We start from the raw sequence: 12,934 nt of genomic DNA, 5'->3' as shown, positions 1-12,934 counted from the left end.
AATTTAAAATCTGCTTCCTACTACATGGCATGTGGCAGAATATGTGGATTGTGCCTTGCCTTCCTGTCTAACACAATGCATACCTGAGAAATCTCTGCAAATAAGAAACTTCTTTTGTCCCCTGGTAAGCTTCACTGTATCACATCATTGTGGTTAATGGCAGGATCATGTTAAAAGCATTCTACTCAAGTATTGCTCTACCAGTTCTACAATTTGTAATCTTTATAAAAAAAACTAAAAATGGAATGCAACATTCAGAACTTGTAGAATCTAGAACTTCAGTTTTCTAATCTCTCTTCCCACTATACAACAAAAGCAGTGCCATGTGTATACTCTGGACATAGATAAAACCAGCATCATATCCTCCATTTCCAGGGTTTCAGAGTCCCCCACTCCCTAGTAAATCCATACACAAGGAGGCTCAGAGAACAAGGGCCACTGCCACCACAAATAACATGGACCAAGATTGCTAATGTCTGGCTCATGATCATTCCAAGCATAGCAGAAATGACAGTTCAACAGACCTGCTCTTGACACCTTCCACTCACTATAGATAGCTTGTGATCTTCCTTACTGCTTCTTACAGCAGAGGCAGAAGAAAATCATGGAAAGAACCCACAAAATGTCTGTCACTAGTACCCCCCATTGCTAGCACTTCCCAGAATCCCTCACTGACTAGGGCCACCCATCTGGGACTCACAATATTAGCAGCTCCAATGACTCAGACAGCATAGTCCTTCCAGTTCTGCCCTATCAGCCCAACTTATGGGGGTCTAGTTTAGAAAATTTGTATTTAGTACACATTATTTGCCTCGCCTAGAGCACATCCTGATCCTCACACAAAATATAGGTTTTTTGTGTACACATTACATAGAACACTCACTTTCCAGTGTAGACATTTCATTGGCTCACAGATGAAAAATCCTGCAGACAAACACAGGACCCATTCATAAAGTATCTACTGTTACTGTGTAAGTGTTGTTAAAGAAATACAGAAGATGAATTAGAAAACAATCAGGATCATGTTAGGACTTGGAGGTAACAAAGACAATATGGATATGATGTAGTTTTAATCTCAAAAATTATTTTGAAACATTGAAACAGGCTTCATGGCCATGTGCTCCAGAGACTAGGGATTTGTACTAGAGCACAATAAATATATTTTATATATTTTCTAGAAAGATGAAGATCTTAATCCAGAAAACTAGCAGTCCTATTAAGCAGGGACACAACATTTTACACAGATCTTCTATTTTGGATGAACTACTGTATACATAGCAAGTAGGTTTCAGTCCCTTTCCCAGATTCTTGATTGCCCAGGTTCATGGACTGCAAACAATGGTTAATCAGGACAATCATACAGCATCTACAATGGACTACCTGGTTCCAGAAAAGTAATCTCAGTTGAAGGAGGAAAGCTCTCACCCTCAGGACAAACACTCACTTCCTGTACTGTGTCTCCACCAGCTTCAAAGTTGGACAATGAGTTCAATTCTTATACCAATCCCTCTTCATTTCTAAGTCCCCCCAAAAGCCAGAATGATTAGCAGATACTCATTAACTGCTCTATTTTTCTTTCTCACTGACTAGTCAAGGCCAAACCCAGAAGGAGTTGCAGGAATGTCTTTTCACGACTGGGCAGCAGAGGCAGGATTAGGTGTTGAAAATAATTCTCAATTTACACAGAATGAGGCAAGCCTAAACTACAGGAGACATTGCTGTATGCAAAAATCAACATAACCTAAAAGAATTTAATTGAAACTATTAATGACTTAGAAACAATAGATAACAGAAACAAATAGAGATAACAGCAGCAATATACTTTAAAAAAAGTATTTGAAAATGACACCAAAAAGTGATTTTTAAAGTGATGATAATAATGAACTTTTAAGATTAAATAAAATTTTCTATTTTGCCTTTGAAAAACGAGTAGGCCCTTCCCTGAGAGAGGGGATGTCATCATTAGAGATAGACTGATGGTGCTCATATACATATGCTGACTGCTGAGACCTTTAACATGACACATAGACTTAGTCAATGGTCTCTTTCTCAAATCACTGAGCTGACATAACTGTGTTAGGCAATGTTGATCATATCTGCAGAGGACAGTTGCCTAATTGCAAATTCAATGTTCCTTGACTCAAGAAAAGCTTCCCAGTCAGGACAATCATGCATTCTGCTCTGTGTTCATTCACTTGACAGTAATTTAAACATGGAGAGAAATTATAAACCACTCCCAGTACCACAATTGGGCCCTTTTTATAATGGTGGCTCCAATAGCTGATTGCCTATGCTGTGCCCCCTGCAGTGTACATAATAAAATATACCTCCTATTGTGGTCTGAAGAGAAGGGCTGCTCCATATGCAAATCCTTTCCCTGTTAGTGCATTGGATAGTCAACTACATGACTCAAATGCATAATTTTAAAACTGTGAGGTGCTGCACTCATTTAAGAATTTTGAAGGTGTAATGTAGGGGACACTCAAGGTCATTGCCTTGGAAAGCAAAAAAACAGGGACTGAGGCCACCTGAGTCAACATAAGAGAAGTTGTCTGAGAAACAATTTTTCTATCAGGATGGAAATTCAGCAGTTCTAGAATTAATATGACTTTCCCCTGAGAAAACACTTCACACCCTTAAGAGATTAATTTTAAAAAAGTCTCTTTAATGATGGCATGCATCAATCTCTGGCCACTGCTCAAGGGGAACCAGGTTAGACAGATTTTGCATTTAATATATGCTGTTATCCTTAAGTATCCTTTAGGTTCATGATCCAGATTACACTTTGAACAATTGAAATAGAAACAGGCAACTTGCCAGTCTAGACATTTAGGGGAATGGTAGAATTACACAGCAAAAATATTCCCAGAATATTTTAAGTACACCAGGGACATGTTACATCAGTTCATTCTGAACTGATAATGAAGGACATGGGGGATGAGAAAGACAGGACAACTAAAAGGCAAAAACATAGGGTGGGGATGTATTGCAGAAGATACGTCCCATGCCTAGTAAGCTTCTGAAGAAAAATAGCATTTTGCAAGGTGGTGGTGGCACACACCATTAATCCCAAGACATAAGGGAAAGAGCCATGAGATTGTCTATGAGTTCAAGGCCTGTCTGGTCTACAGAGTTCCGGGATGTTCAGAAATGTCCCAGAGGATCTCTGTCTCAGAAAACCAAAAAATAGAAGACATCAGCTAGCATTTTATATACTACTTCCAGAGGAAAACTGAAAAAATTTTATAAAGTCAGTAGAAAATATCATCCAATGAGACAAATTTAGAAGGAGGCTAGTCCAAAAATTCTACACAAGGGGAACATGGGGTATTTCAAAAACTTTGTTTAGTGCAGAGTGGCCTTGGTACTGATATCCATAGCTCTGAGTTGGGGTCTCCAGAGCTGAGGCAACCCCTCCACAAAGTCCTTAGCACCAGACCAGACCATTACCAGCTGCAAAGAATATTTCTGGTTTTTGAGAAGAATCTATGTTTGATTATCAATACATCAGGTCATTAGGGAAACTCACAAGGCTCAGGTCCTAGGCTGTTTCTAGATCTTCCAAGAGTATCCCTCCTCCCTGCCTGAGGTCCTAAATGGAAGCCTTGATTGATCAGGTCAGTCACTCACACAACAATGTTTTACATTTCAAATATATATCATTTGGTGTCATATTGCCCATTTGGCAGAACTGTGCTTTTCTCAAAAAGGAAACTGGAACTTTTAGACACACCAGGTCTTAAGGTTGGTTGTGACCCTGTAATACCTCCTTGAGCAGCTTGGTAAGAGGCTTGTTATTTGATATGTGGATGGGCCTAGTGAATTTTTTTTAAATCAGTGATATCTTCTTTGAAATGGTTTGGATCGAAGTATCTGGGCAATCATGGTGACCAAGCATCTAATCTCTACCAGCCATGATTAGCATATTCTTAGCTTTTGGGTGTTTTAGACACAGTCCTCCCTCGGCTAAATTCTACTTTGTGAGACTTAATTACTCACTAAGCATTGGTAAATCCTTTGTGTCACCAATTCTTCTCTTCTGCATTATGGTATAGTAGTGGCTTCTACCCAACACATAAGAAGCCTTTGATAACTTCCAAAAATTTAAATATAAATTCATATTATTATTAAGTTGGGGGCATAGCCCCAGCCCCTGGCCTGGGAGTTGCTTTGCTCTGGACTCCTAATCCCAGCTTGTAAAGTCCTGACCCCCAACACAGGGAAGGGTCAGGACCAGTCCTACAGGATATTTAAGGGGCCTCCTAGAGGAGGAACAGGTGGTTTGGGGGTCTGCATGAGCTCCTTGCTGTCCTGTCACCCCACCATGCGTTTGGCCACCTGAGATCGTCTTACTTAATAAAACGATGGGCATTTTGATTTGGTTTGATTTGACCAAATTGGATTTCTTGTACCAGTGGGGATTCTCTTATTCTTATCCATTATATTTAAAGGTTATATGCAACGGGTTCAATATTGAAAAGACACTGGTGTATGTAGGCCTGAGTTTGTTTCCATGGATGCAACAAGCCTGTTGAAGTTGACTAGAAAGGTGTTTGTACACACAGCTTCCTGTTCCCAATATTTTAAGCAGATTAAGTCAGAGTAAAGTTATTCAGAAACCTGCCCCTAGGCCCATGAGTTAGCAGGGACCACGTGGGACTTAACAATACAGGGAATACGGTGGCAGTTTCTCATCCAGATCCCGGGAGGACACACCATACTGTTTTCCGCACCTCACCGTCTCTTGTTCCCACCAGGAGTCAGCATTTCCCTGCTCACCATGTTGTCGTTCTTCAGGTCACCAAAGCTCTCAGTTCATCATCGCCAAGCAGGAACAACTGCTCCACAGGACAGGAAAGCACTGCTGCCAGCTCCCCTTCAAAGTCAAGCCTGAAGGCGGCTGCTGGGAAGAGACCTGCCCTGCTTTGACTGGCAGGTCACCTGGAGGGTATGATTGGCTAGTGAGCCCTGAGTGGAGGAAACACCTCCCATAGAGCTACAGTGTACTTAAAGAGACAGCATATGGATTCCTGGTCATTCCTCTCACCCCATCAAAAATTCTTTTCCAGTTCTGAGAACATATGCATGACTTGCCCCTGGCTACAAAAGCACTCACTGTCATCTTTTTGCACTCCATAGGAACTTTTCCCTTTTCCTCCTGGATGCAAAGTAGCTAGCTAGTTTGTACAGTTTACCAAGCTAGCTGGGTGGAGTAATTTCCTGTCCCACAGGGAAAAGGATGCCCAGAATATTAACAACTAGAGAGAGTTTTTAAGTTACAAAAGGAGATGCTTGTTCTGTGGATTCATGCTGAGGTCAGATGAAATGAAGGTACTTTTAACATGGTTTTCACAGGATTTTCCAACAGAAAAAAAAAAAATAAAAGCAAAGCAGGAACTAGATCACAAACAAGATGATAGGTCAGGCCAGGTGTTGTTGGTGCATGCCTTTAATCCCAGTTCTAGGAAGGAGGCAGATGCAGGCAAATCTCTGTGAGTTCGAGGTCAGCCTGTTCTAAAAGAGCTAGTTCCAGGGCAGGTTTCAAAGCTATGGAGAAACCCTGTCTCAAAAAAAAAAAAAAAAAAAAGATAGGTCTTTCCCACATTGAAAAGCTGGATGATGGCTCCATTGCTTTATGGGTTTTATTCCTAATAATAAAAGCAACCTCCAGGCAAATGAATAATAATAAAGAGGGTAGTATTCATGAAAATCTGAATACATAGAGATAATGGAGCTAGGAAAATTGTCTTCACAAGCACCATTGTTAGCTAGCACATCTCCCTCCAAGATCGGGTGAATAAAATATACAACTGCAGCTTTCAAGATTCTCGACATGAACAGTATTGATAGAATGAATCTCACCATTTAAGTAGGAAGCGGGCTTATCATAATGTCTCACAAGCTGTGATCCTGATCACCTAAAAATAGCTGCTACCAATGGCAATTGAAGAATCCACTAGATTACTACTCAGCCTCTTGTCTAAGATCAAGTGAAGCATTCAGTTGTTTTTCAATCCATGAGACTCGATGTCTAAGTTGGTTTTCAGTATTCACCAAAATTCCAAAGAAGTGGACTCTAATGCTAGTAAAGAAATGAACTTGGTAGGCAGAGGTAGAGTAAAGAAGCCAAAATAAGAGAATTTTCTTCTTCAGTATACTTTATATGTGACTGCTGATACCAGATTGTGAGATCCTGGTTAAAGTTAGATCATAGTCTTTGTATTATTTGGGTTTATTTTTATTTATTTATTCAGGTGATTTTTATGGCAGGGTTTATCTGTGTAGTTCTGAAACTCATTCTGTAGGCCAGACTCGTCTCAAAATCAGAAAGTCCCACTGCCTCTGCCTCTCGAGTGATGGTGTTTAAGTGTGCACTGACAACAAGCAGCTAAAGGTCAGTCCTATCATCTCAAGTTTTCCCGATTAATGGAGGGTTTTCCCATTTCAACACCTTTAAGTAAAATCTCTCAGGTATATTCAGTTCTATGTGTATTAATTAATCCCAGATATAGTCAGTTTGACTACCAATAATAGACATCTCAAAAGCTAAGACAGTAGGAATGAGAAAAAATCTAGCGTGCATGAGACAGGAAGAACAAGGGAGTAATTTTCAAGCAAACTCTTTGTCTGCAGTTCTGAAGCCATATTTGTACTTCAGTGATGGGGCTGGAGAGATGGTATTGTGGTTCAGAGTACTGATATCTCTTCAAGAGGAACTTGGCACAATTTTCTGTACCTACATGGAATCTCACAACTATCTGTAGCTCCAGTTCTTGATGACATGACACAGTCACACAGACATGAATCCAAAGCATAAATACACATAAAATAAAAATAAATAAATTTAACATATGGGATGAAATTCAACATTACTTTCCAAATGGAGATATCTTATATTAGTATCATCCGTACTTAATGAATTTTCAGATATATGTCTGTAATGAATTATTAAAATTCTGTGAGTCCCCAGCAGCTTGCTGTGAGATGCTCACGGTGGCAGATAATGGGTCCTGGTATGGCACACAAGATAATGCGGCAGTTCTTCGATGAGGCATATGGGTGGTGGGTGGGAGACAGACAGATAGACACACCATACAATGTGGAGTTGGATATTTATATAGTGATTATCGAAGAGAGGGGAGAAGGGGAGGAGATGAGAGAGAGAGAGAGGAAGTGGAGAAGTGGGGAAAGGCAGTAGTTGCCTCTTCGAGAGAAGGACAGAAAGAAAAAAGAGGGGCTAAGACTTCAAGTAGGAAGGGAGTGTGGATGGCTCATCTCTTAAAGAGATAGAACATTACATTCTCATATCTTTTTTATAATAAAAGCAGGAATCATGGATGTAGGGATAGAATAAACATAAAATTTTGGTGTTACTTTTGGGTGAATGTGTATATTGCCTCTAGGCTTTACTAGCTTTTGATACTATGAAACCCTGAAGAAAGAAATCTGCAATCTGTATGGAAAGAATCCGGTATTACTGGACGAGTTGGAGGACAAAAATTGCTGTCCTCTAGAAATGACATCGCTACTGCATTCATGAAATATTTGTAGTTGTTACCTGCTTAAGACCTTAGGAAGATCAATCCAACTAGGTCAGTCAGCATTCCAGCAGATAGGGGGTGAGGGAGGGAGGAAAAATAGGGAGAAAAGAGAGCATGCATAAAAGTTGTGAAGAAAATATAAATTAGATACATTGTGTCTACTTATGGAATTTTCAAAACAGATACAAGTCAAGAAATCTAAATTTTCTGGAACAGAGGAGCAGATCTTGTTCTATTAAATTTATTATTCCACATTATTCTCAGTCCTGTTTCCCGATACATGAATCCAGTGTGACATGCATGCTAATCAAGTGTTCCAGCACTGAGTTAAACAGCCAGCTGTGGCAGAAGTCATATACAATAATGTAAACCCTGAGATATAATTTCACTTTTATGAACTAGGATGGCTTTTCCTAGCAGTAAACTCACAAATTAGAAAACTTTGTCCCAAATTTGGTTCAGAAAATAAGCTCTTGCCGGGCAGTGGTGGCGCACGCCTTTAATCCCAGCACTTGGGAGGCAGAGGCAGGCGGATCTCTGTGAGTTCGAGGCCAGCCTGATCTACAAGAGCTAGTTCCAGGACTGGAACCAAAAAAGCTAAGGAGAAACCCTGTCTCGAAAAAATATATATATAAAAAAAAAGAAAATAAGCTCTTGTATTGCCAGCACTGGTCTGCTGACCTCACACTGTTGAGAGCTTTTCTGAAGAGATTCAGAAAGTAGATTTTGTACATGTTGATACAAAGTGAGATTGCCAACACAACTGAAAAGCAAAAGAAAGTGCTACCAGCCAGCAAGAAAGACTGAAGATCTCCTCAGAAATGACAATCAGATGAAATGGGATTGTTGGGAAAAACCACTGTGGGAAGGTGGAAGCCACTGTGCTAATCAAGCAGGTGGTTCTCACTCTACTAAGTCTAGGACATTAGGAACAGGAAGTGCCTCAGTTGCTAGAAGGTAACTAACTTGCCAGGTACTCCAAGGAATGCAGACTCCTGAGGCAGGTTGGACATTGTCAAAACTTTCTTAGACTCAGAGAATCTCTGGAATATTGGAGAGTGCAGATGATACCTCAGCACCAGATAATTCCTCAAGTCCCCCCTCATGATTTCTGGTCAAAATACATGCACCTCATAGATAAGATAAAAAGATACCTTACCAATAAGAAAAAACACACCTCGAAAATATAAGCACCAAAGAGGAAGAAAATAAGACCAAAGAAAGAATTAGCACTGAAAACATTAAACAAACTGAAGACATTGAAACATGTGCGATTGGCATATCACAGTGATTACACTAGATCACTCATCCACAACCTACTAATAAATCAGCATGAAAGAAAAGGCAAGGAAAGAATCTAAATCATGATATGGTGGTACACACCTTTAGTTTTGCTACTTTGGAGGTAGACTTAGATTAATTTCTGTGAGTTTGTGGTCAGTCTTTTCTACTCAGAAAGGTCTGGGACAGTTAAGTCTACATAGAGAGACAACATGTCAAAAAAAAAAAAAAAGAAAAGGAAGAAAGAAATGTTTTCAGCTGATTGCTACAATAAAGGTATAACAGGGGAAAATCCAAAATCCTACAATGGATTGGGTGCATGTGTAGAGACACATATAAAGAGCAGTTGACCAAATCAGAAGGCACAGTTGAGGAATACTCCCAAATGAAAAGGACTGTAATGACTGGGCCTGTAAACTCAGCCCTTGGGAAGTCAGGCAAGAAGAGGGCCAGGTGAACTAGGCCAAACATGGGCACATAAAATAAAGAGAAAGGAGGAGTGACAGGGAAGTGAGATGGAGGAAAGTAGTTAAGAAGGAAATAAAGAAGGATGATAAAAGAAAATGAGAGTTCGAGGCCAGCCTGGTCTAGAAAAGCTAGTTCCAGGACAGGAACCAAAAGCTATGGAGAAACCCTGTCTCAAAAAGAAAAGAAAAGAAAAGAAAAGAAAAGAAAAGAAAAGAAAAGGAGAGGAGAACTGGAAAGGAAGGAAGACACATAGGCAGAAAGATAAAAAAAAAGGAAGAAAAGAAAGAGACAGAGATAGAGAGGGGGTATTTGTTCAGCAGGTAAGCTGTTTGCTGTAGGCAAATGCTGATTTCCATTGCTGACACCCACATTGTGGACAAAGTTTAGGTTGTGCTCTAACCTTCCCACATAATACAAGTTGTATTATTCTTGGCTAAACTGTAGAGAAGAATTTTAGGATAAGCTCTGTTTGACTGATTGGACATTAGTTTGCACAGTGCCTGTCTTTGAGTCATTATGAAAAACATTGCCAAAAACCAATAAACAACAACAAAAACTACCAATATTTCTGCTTGATGTGTTTAATCATGTTTCCCTTTTTTGGCCTTTCTTCTAGAAAAAGGGGTGCAGAAACTATGGTATCTCTTTGGTTTATGTATTGGAGAACTACTAGGCTCTTTTGCAAAGCAGCTGCCTAATTTTCCAACACAGAAGCTGTGCATAAATGTTTTGGTACCCTGGAATTCAAAGCAAGATCTGCTCTTTTTTTTAATTATAGCAGTGCTAAAATAAAGGATTAATGAATATCTCCTGAATTTCCTTTCTTCCCAATGAGTAAGGACATTGGACATTTCTTCAAGTACTTATCAATAATTTTTGTCTTTGAAAAATTGTCCTAGCCAGGTGGTGGTGGCGCACACCTTTAATCCCAGCACTTGGGAGGCAGAGGCAGGCGGATCTCTGTGAGTTTGAGACTAGCCTGGTCTACAAGAGCTAGTTCCAGGACAGGCACCAAAAGCTACAGAGAAACCCTGTCTCGAAAAACCAAAAAAAAAAAATCATCCTAAATCCTCGTGTGAAAATTGTACTACCTATCTTTCTGCAAGAGCTTTGCATGTTCTAAGTGGAAGGCCTTGTCAGATGGGTTCTTTGAAAGCACCTTCTTCCATCCTTCATGTTGTTCTAAGCTGCCTTTTTACTTTTAAAGATAATCTTTTAAAGTCCCCTGGAACCTTTCTTCCTAATATTATGAGGGATTGGTATTGTTTAATTGTTGAGTAAACTGACTAGAAAAGTGACTGGCCTCCTTTTTCTATTGTCAAGTCACCCTTTTTATTGAGGATAAGTTAGCCTGGTTTGCTCCCCACTGCTGTGAAACAACATGCCCACAAAGTACATGGGGAAGAAAGAACTTATTCTAAGTCTTAGAAGCAGGAGAAGATGCAGAGGCCATGGGAGTGCTGCTTACTGGGTTGCTCCTCAGGGCTTGTTCAATCTGATTTCTTAAAGCACCCAGGGACACCAGACCAGCAATGAAAGCACTCACAATGGCCTGGGCCCTTATGAGTCGTTAATCAAGAAAATGCCCTATGGAATTGTCTACAGCTCATCTGGTGCAGGTGTTTTCTCAATTAGGTTTCTCTTCCCAGATAATTCTAGCTTGGGTCAAGTGGATGGACAAATAATCAGAACAAAATTCTTCTCAGAATTTCTAATTTCTCTGGGTGAGTTTGAGTGTGTACAGAAAGCTTACATGCATGTGCATAAGTGTGATTGTGAATGCTGGTGTATGTGCACTGCAATTGTTACAGCTCCAGAGGGAAGGGTATCATGGCTTGTCAGGAAGTCAGGCTATACTTCAAAGTGTTACAACTCTGGCAGGAGTATTCTCAATTTGGGGGGAGTTCAGATATACCTAAAATTGTTATAGCAATAGAGGTAAAGGTATTTTAACTTCTCAGGAACTCAGGCTATACCTACAGTTTTGAAGGTAATGTAACCTGGTTACATACAGTCACAAGAAAAAAAGTGTCCTGAATTCATGAGATGTCAGGCTATATCTGAATCTGGGGTCCTGTATGGGATGGTCATTCACAAAATAAGACAACCCTGCTTTTCTCCGAGAGAGAGCCATTAGAGCTAATTTCCTCTATGCTTCTCAGAAAGATTCACAGCAGAAATATCCTTTTAATCTCAACTACTCCCCAAGTAGTTATTATTTCTGCTTCACTCTGCTAAGGAGAAACCCTGAAGAAATGGACCAATCTGCTGCTTATGAAAATAAGTTATTATTTGGTTATGCCACCCTGTTGGAGCTTCCAAGAATAGACTCTGATCTTTGTCAGCAAAAGATCTTGACACAAAATTCCTTCAAGATTCATCAGCGAAGGAGGAATCCAGGAAAGTGGCTGACTCAGGAAGAGTGGAGAATGGCAGTTCCCAACTGAACATGAGCAGGGGCTTTTCTGGAGCTCCTTAGGAAGGGATTTTTCCAGGGAGAAGATTTTTAGGGAGGAAATTGGTCAGGTTTCAATCTCCTTGAGCTTAGACAACCTCAGATTGGTTAGATTTCATAAAACTGGGAATTAGATGGTTTTATATTCAACTGTTGGTTGGTTTTCCTGCATAGGGATTGTTTAGTTTTATGTTCAGTTGGTCAGAGGCCAATTTGGTTTTGGTTCCAGGACCAAAGTGTATCCTTTGGCTCCAGTTTTATGTCAGGTTGTGTTCCTTTTGTTTTGCTTTCATGGTTAGGGTGTGTTTCTTTCTCTGAATCAGCTCTCCCCTCCCCTTCTACCTTCTCTCATGATCTGTGTGCTACCAATTTACTCATGAGATTTTGTCTTTTGCTACACACCACAGACATTAGATCCAGGAATGACTCTGTTAGGGTCTTCTTTGTTGTCTATGTTCTCTGGGATTGTGCCTTGTAAGCTGGTTGTCCATTGCTTTATATCTAAAAGTCATTTAGGAGTAAGTACATTATTTGTTTTTCCTGGTCTGTTAATTTATTTTATAAAATATTTTATAGATCCTGCCATTTGATGGAAATTTCAAGAGGTCATTATTTTTTTCCACTGTGTACTACTCCGTTGTATAAATGTACAACAATTTCTCTATCCATTCTTCAGTTGAGGGGATGTTTCCAGGTTCTGACTATGACAAATAATGCTGCTGTAGATACAGATGAGCACTTGCCCTTGTGGTAAGATCGAGCATCCTTTGGGTATATATAAAAAAGTGTTATTTCCAGGTTGTTTCTTCATATTTTTTTCTTTTCCTTTTCTTTTTTTATCTTTTTTGATTTTTCAAGGCAGAGGTTCTCGTAGCTTTGGAGCCTTTCCTGAAACTATCTCTTGTATAGCAAGCTGGTTTCAAAATTACAGTGATCCACCTGTCTTTGCCTAAAAGGTGCTAGGATTAAATATATGCACCACCACCTCCCAGTTTGCTGCCTAATTTTCTGAGAAATCACCATATTGATATACAAAGCCGCAGTACCAGTTTGCACTCCTATCAGAAATAGAGGAGTGTTCCCTTTATCCCATAACCTCTCCAGCTTAAATTATCATCAGTGTTTTGATATTGGCTATACTTAAAGATGTAAGATGGAATCTCAGAATTGTTTTCATTTGCATTTCTCT

General features: G+C 39.8%; 1 protein-coding gene across 1 annotated transcript in view; it reads right to left on the bottom strand.

The window, feature by feature from the left end:
* Positions 1–4,782, bottom strand: part of LOC121434672 (zinc finger protein 431-like) — a 43,216-nt gene extending 38,434 nt beyond the window's left edge. Inside the window, exon 1 of the mRNA XM_041633596.1 lies at positions 4,739–4,782. Within this exon, the coding sequence (XP_041489530.1) occupies positions 4,739–4,782 (44 nt within the window). The remainder of the gene's footprint in view (positions 1–4,738) is intronic.
* Between the last annotated feature and the right edge of the window lie 8,152 nt (positions 4,783–12,934).

This window comes from Microtus oregoni, unplaced genomic scaffold (genome assembly GCF_018167655.1).
Source record: "Microtus oregoni isolate MIOR12 unplaced genomic scaffold, Mior012 000044F_ref0000062, whole genome shotgun sequence".
Classification (NCBI taxonomy): domain Eukaryota; kingdom Metazoa; phylum Chordata; class Mammalia; order Rodentia; family Cricetidae; genus Microtus; species Microtus oregoni.
The sequence above is the reverse complement of the archived record's forward strand: the minus strand, read 5'-3'. Positions and strand labels throughout refer to the sequence as shown.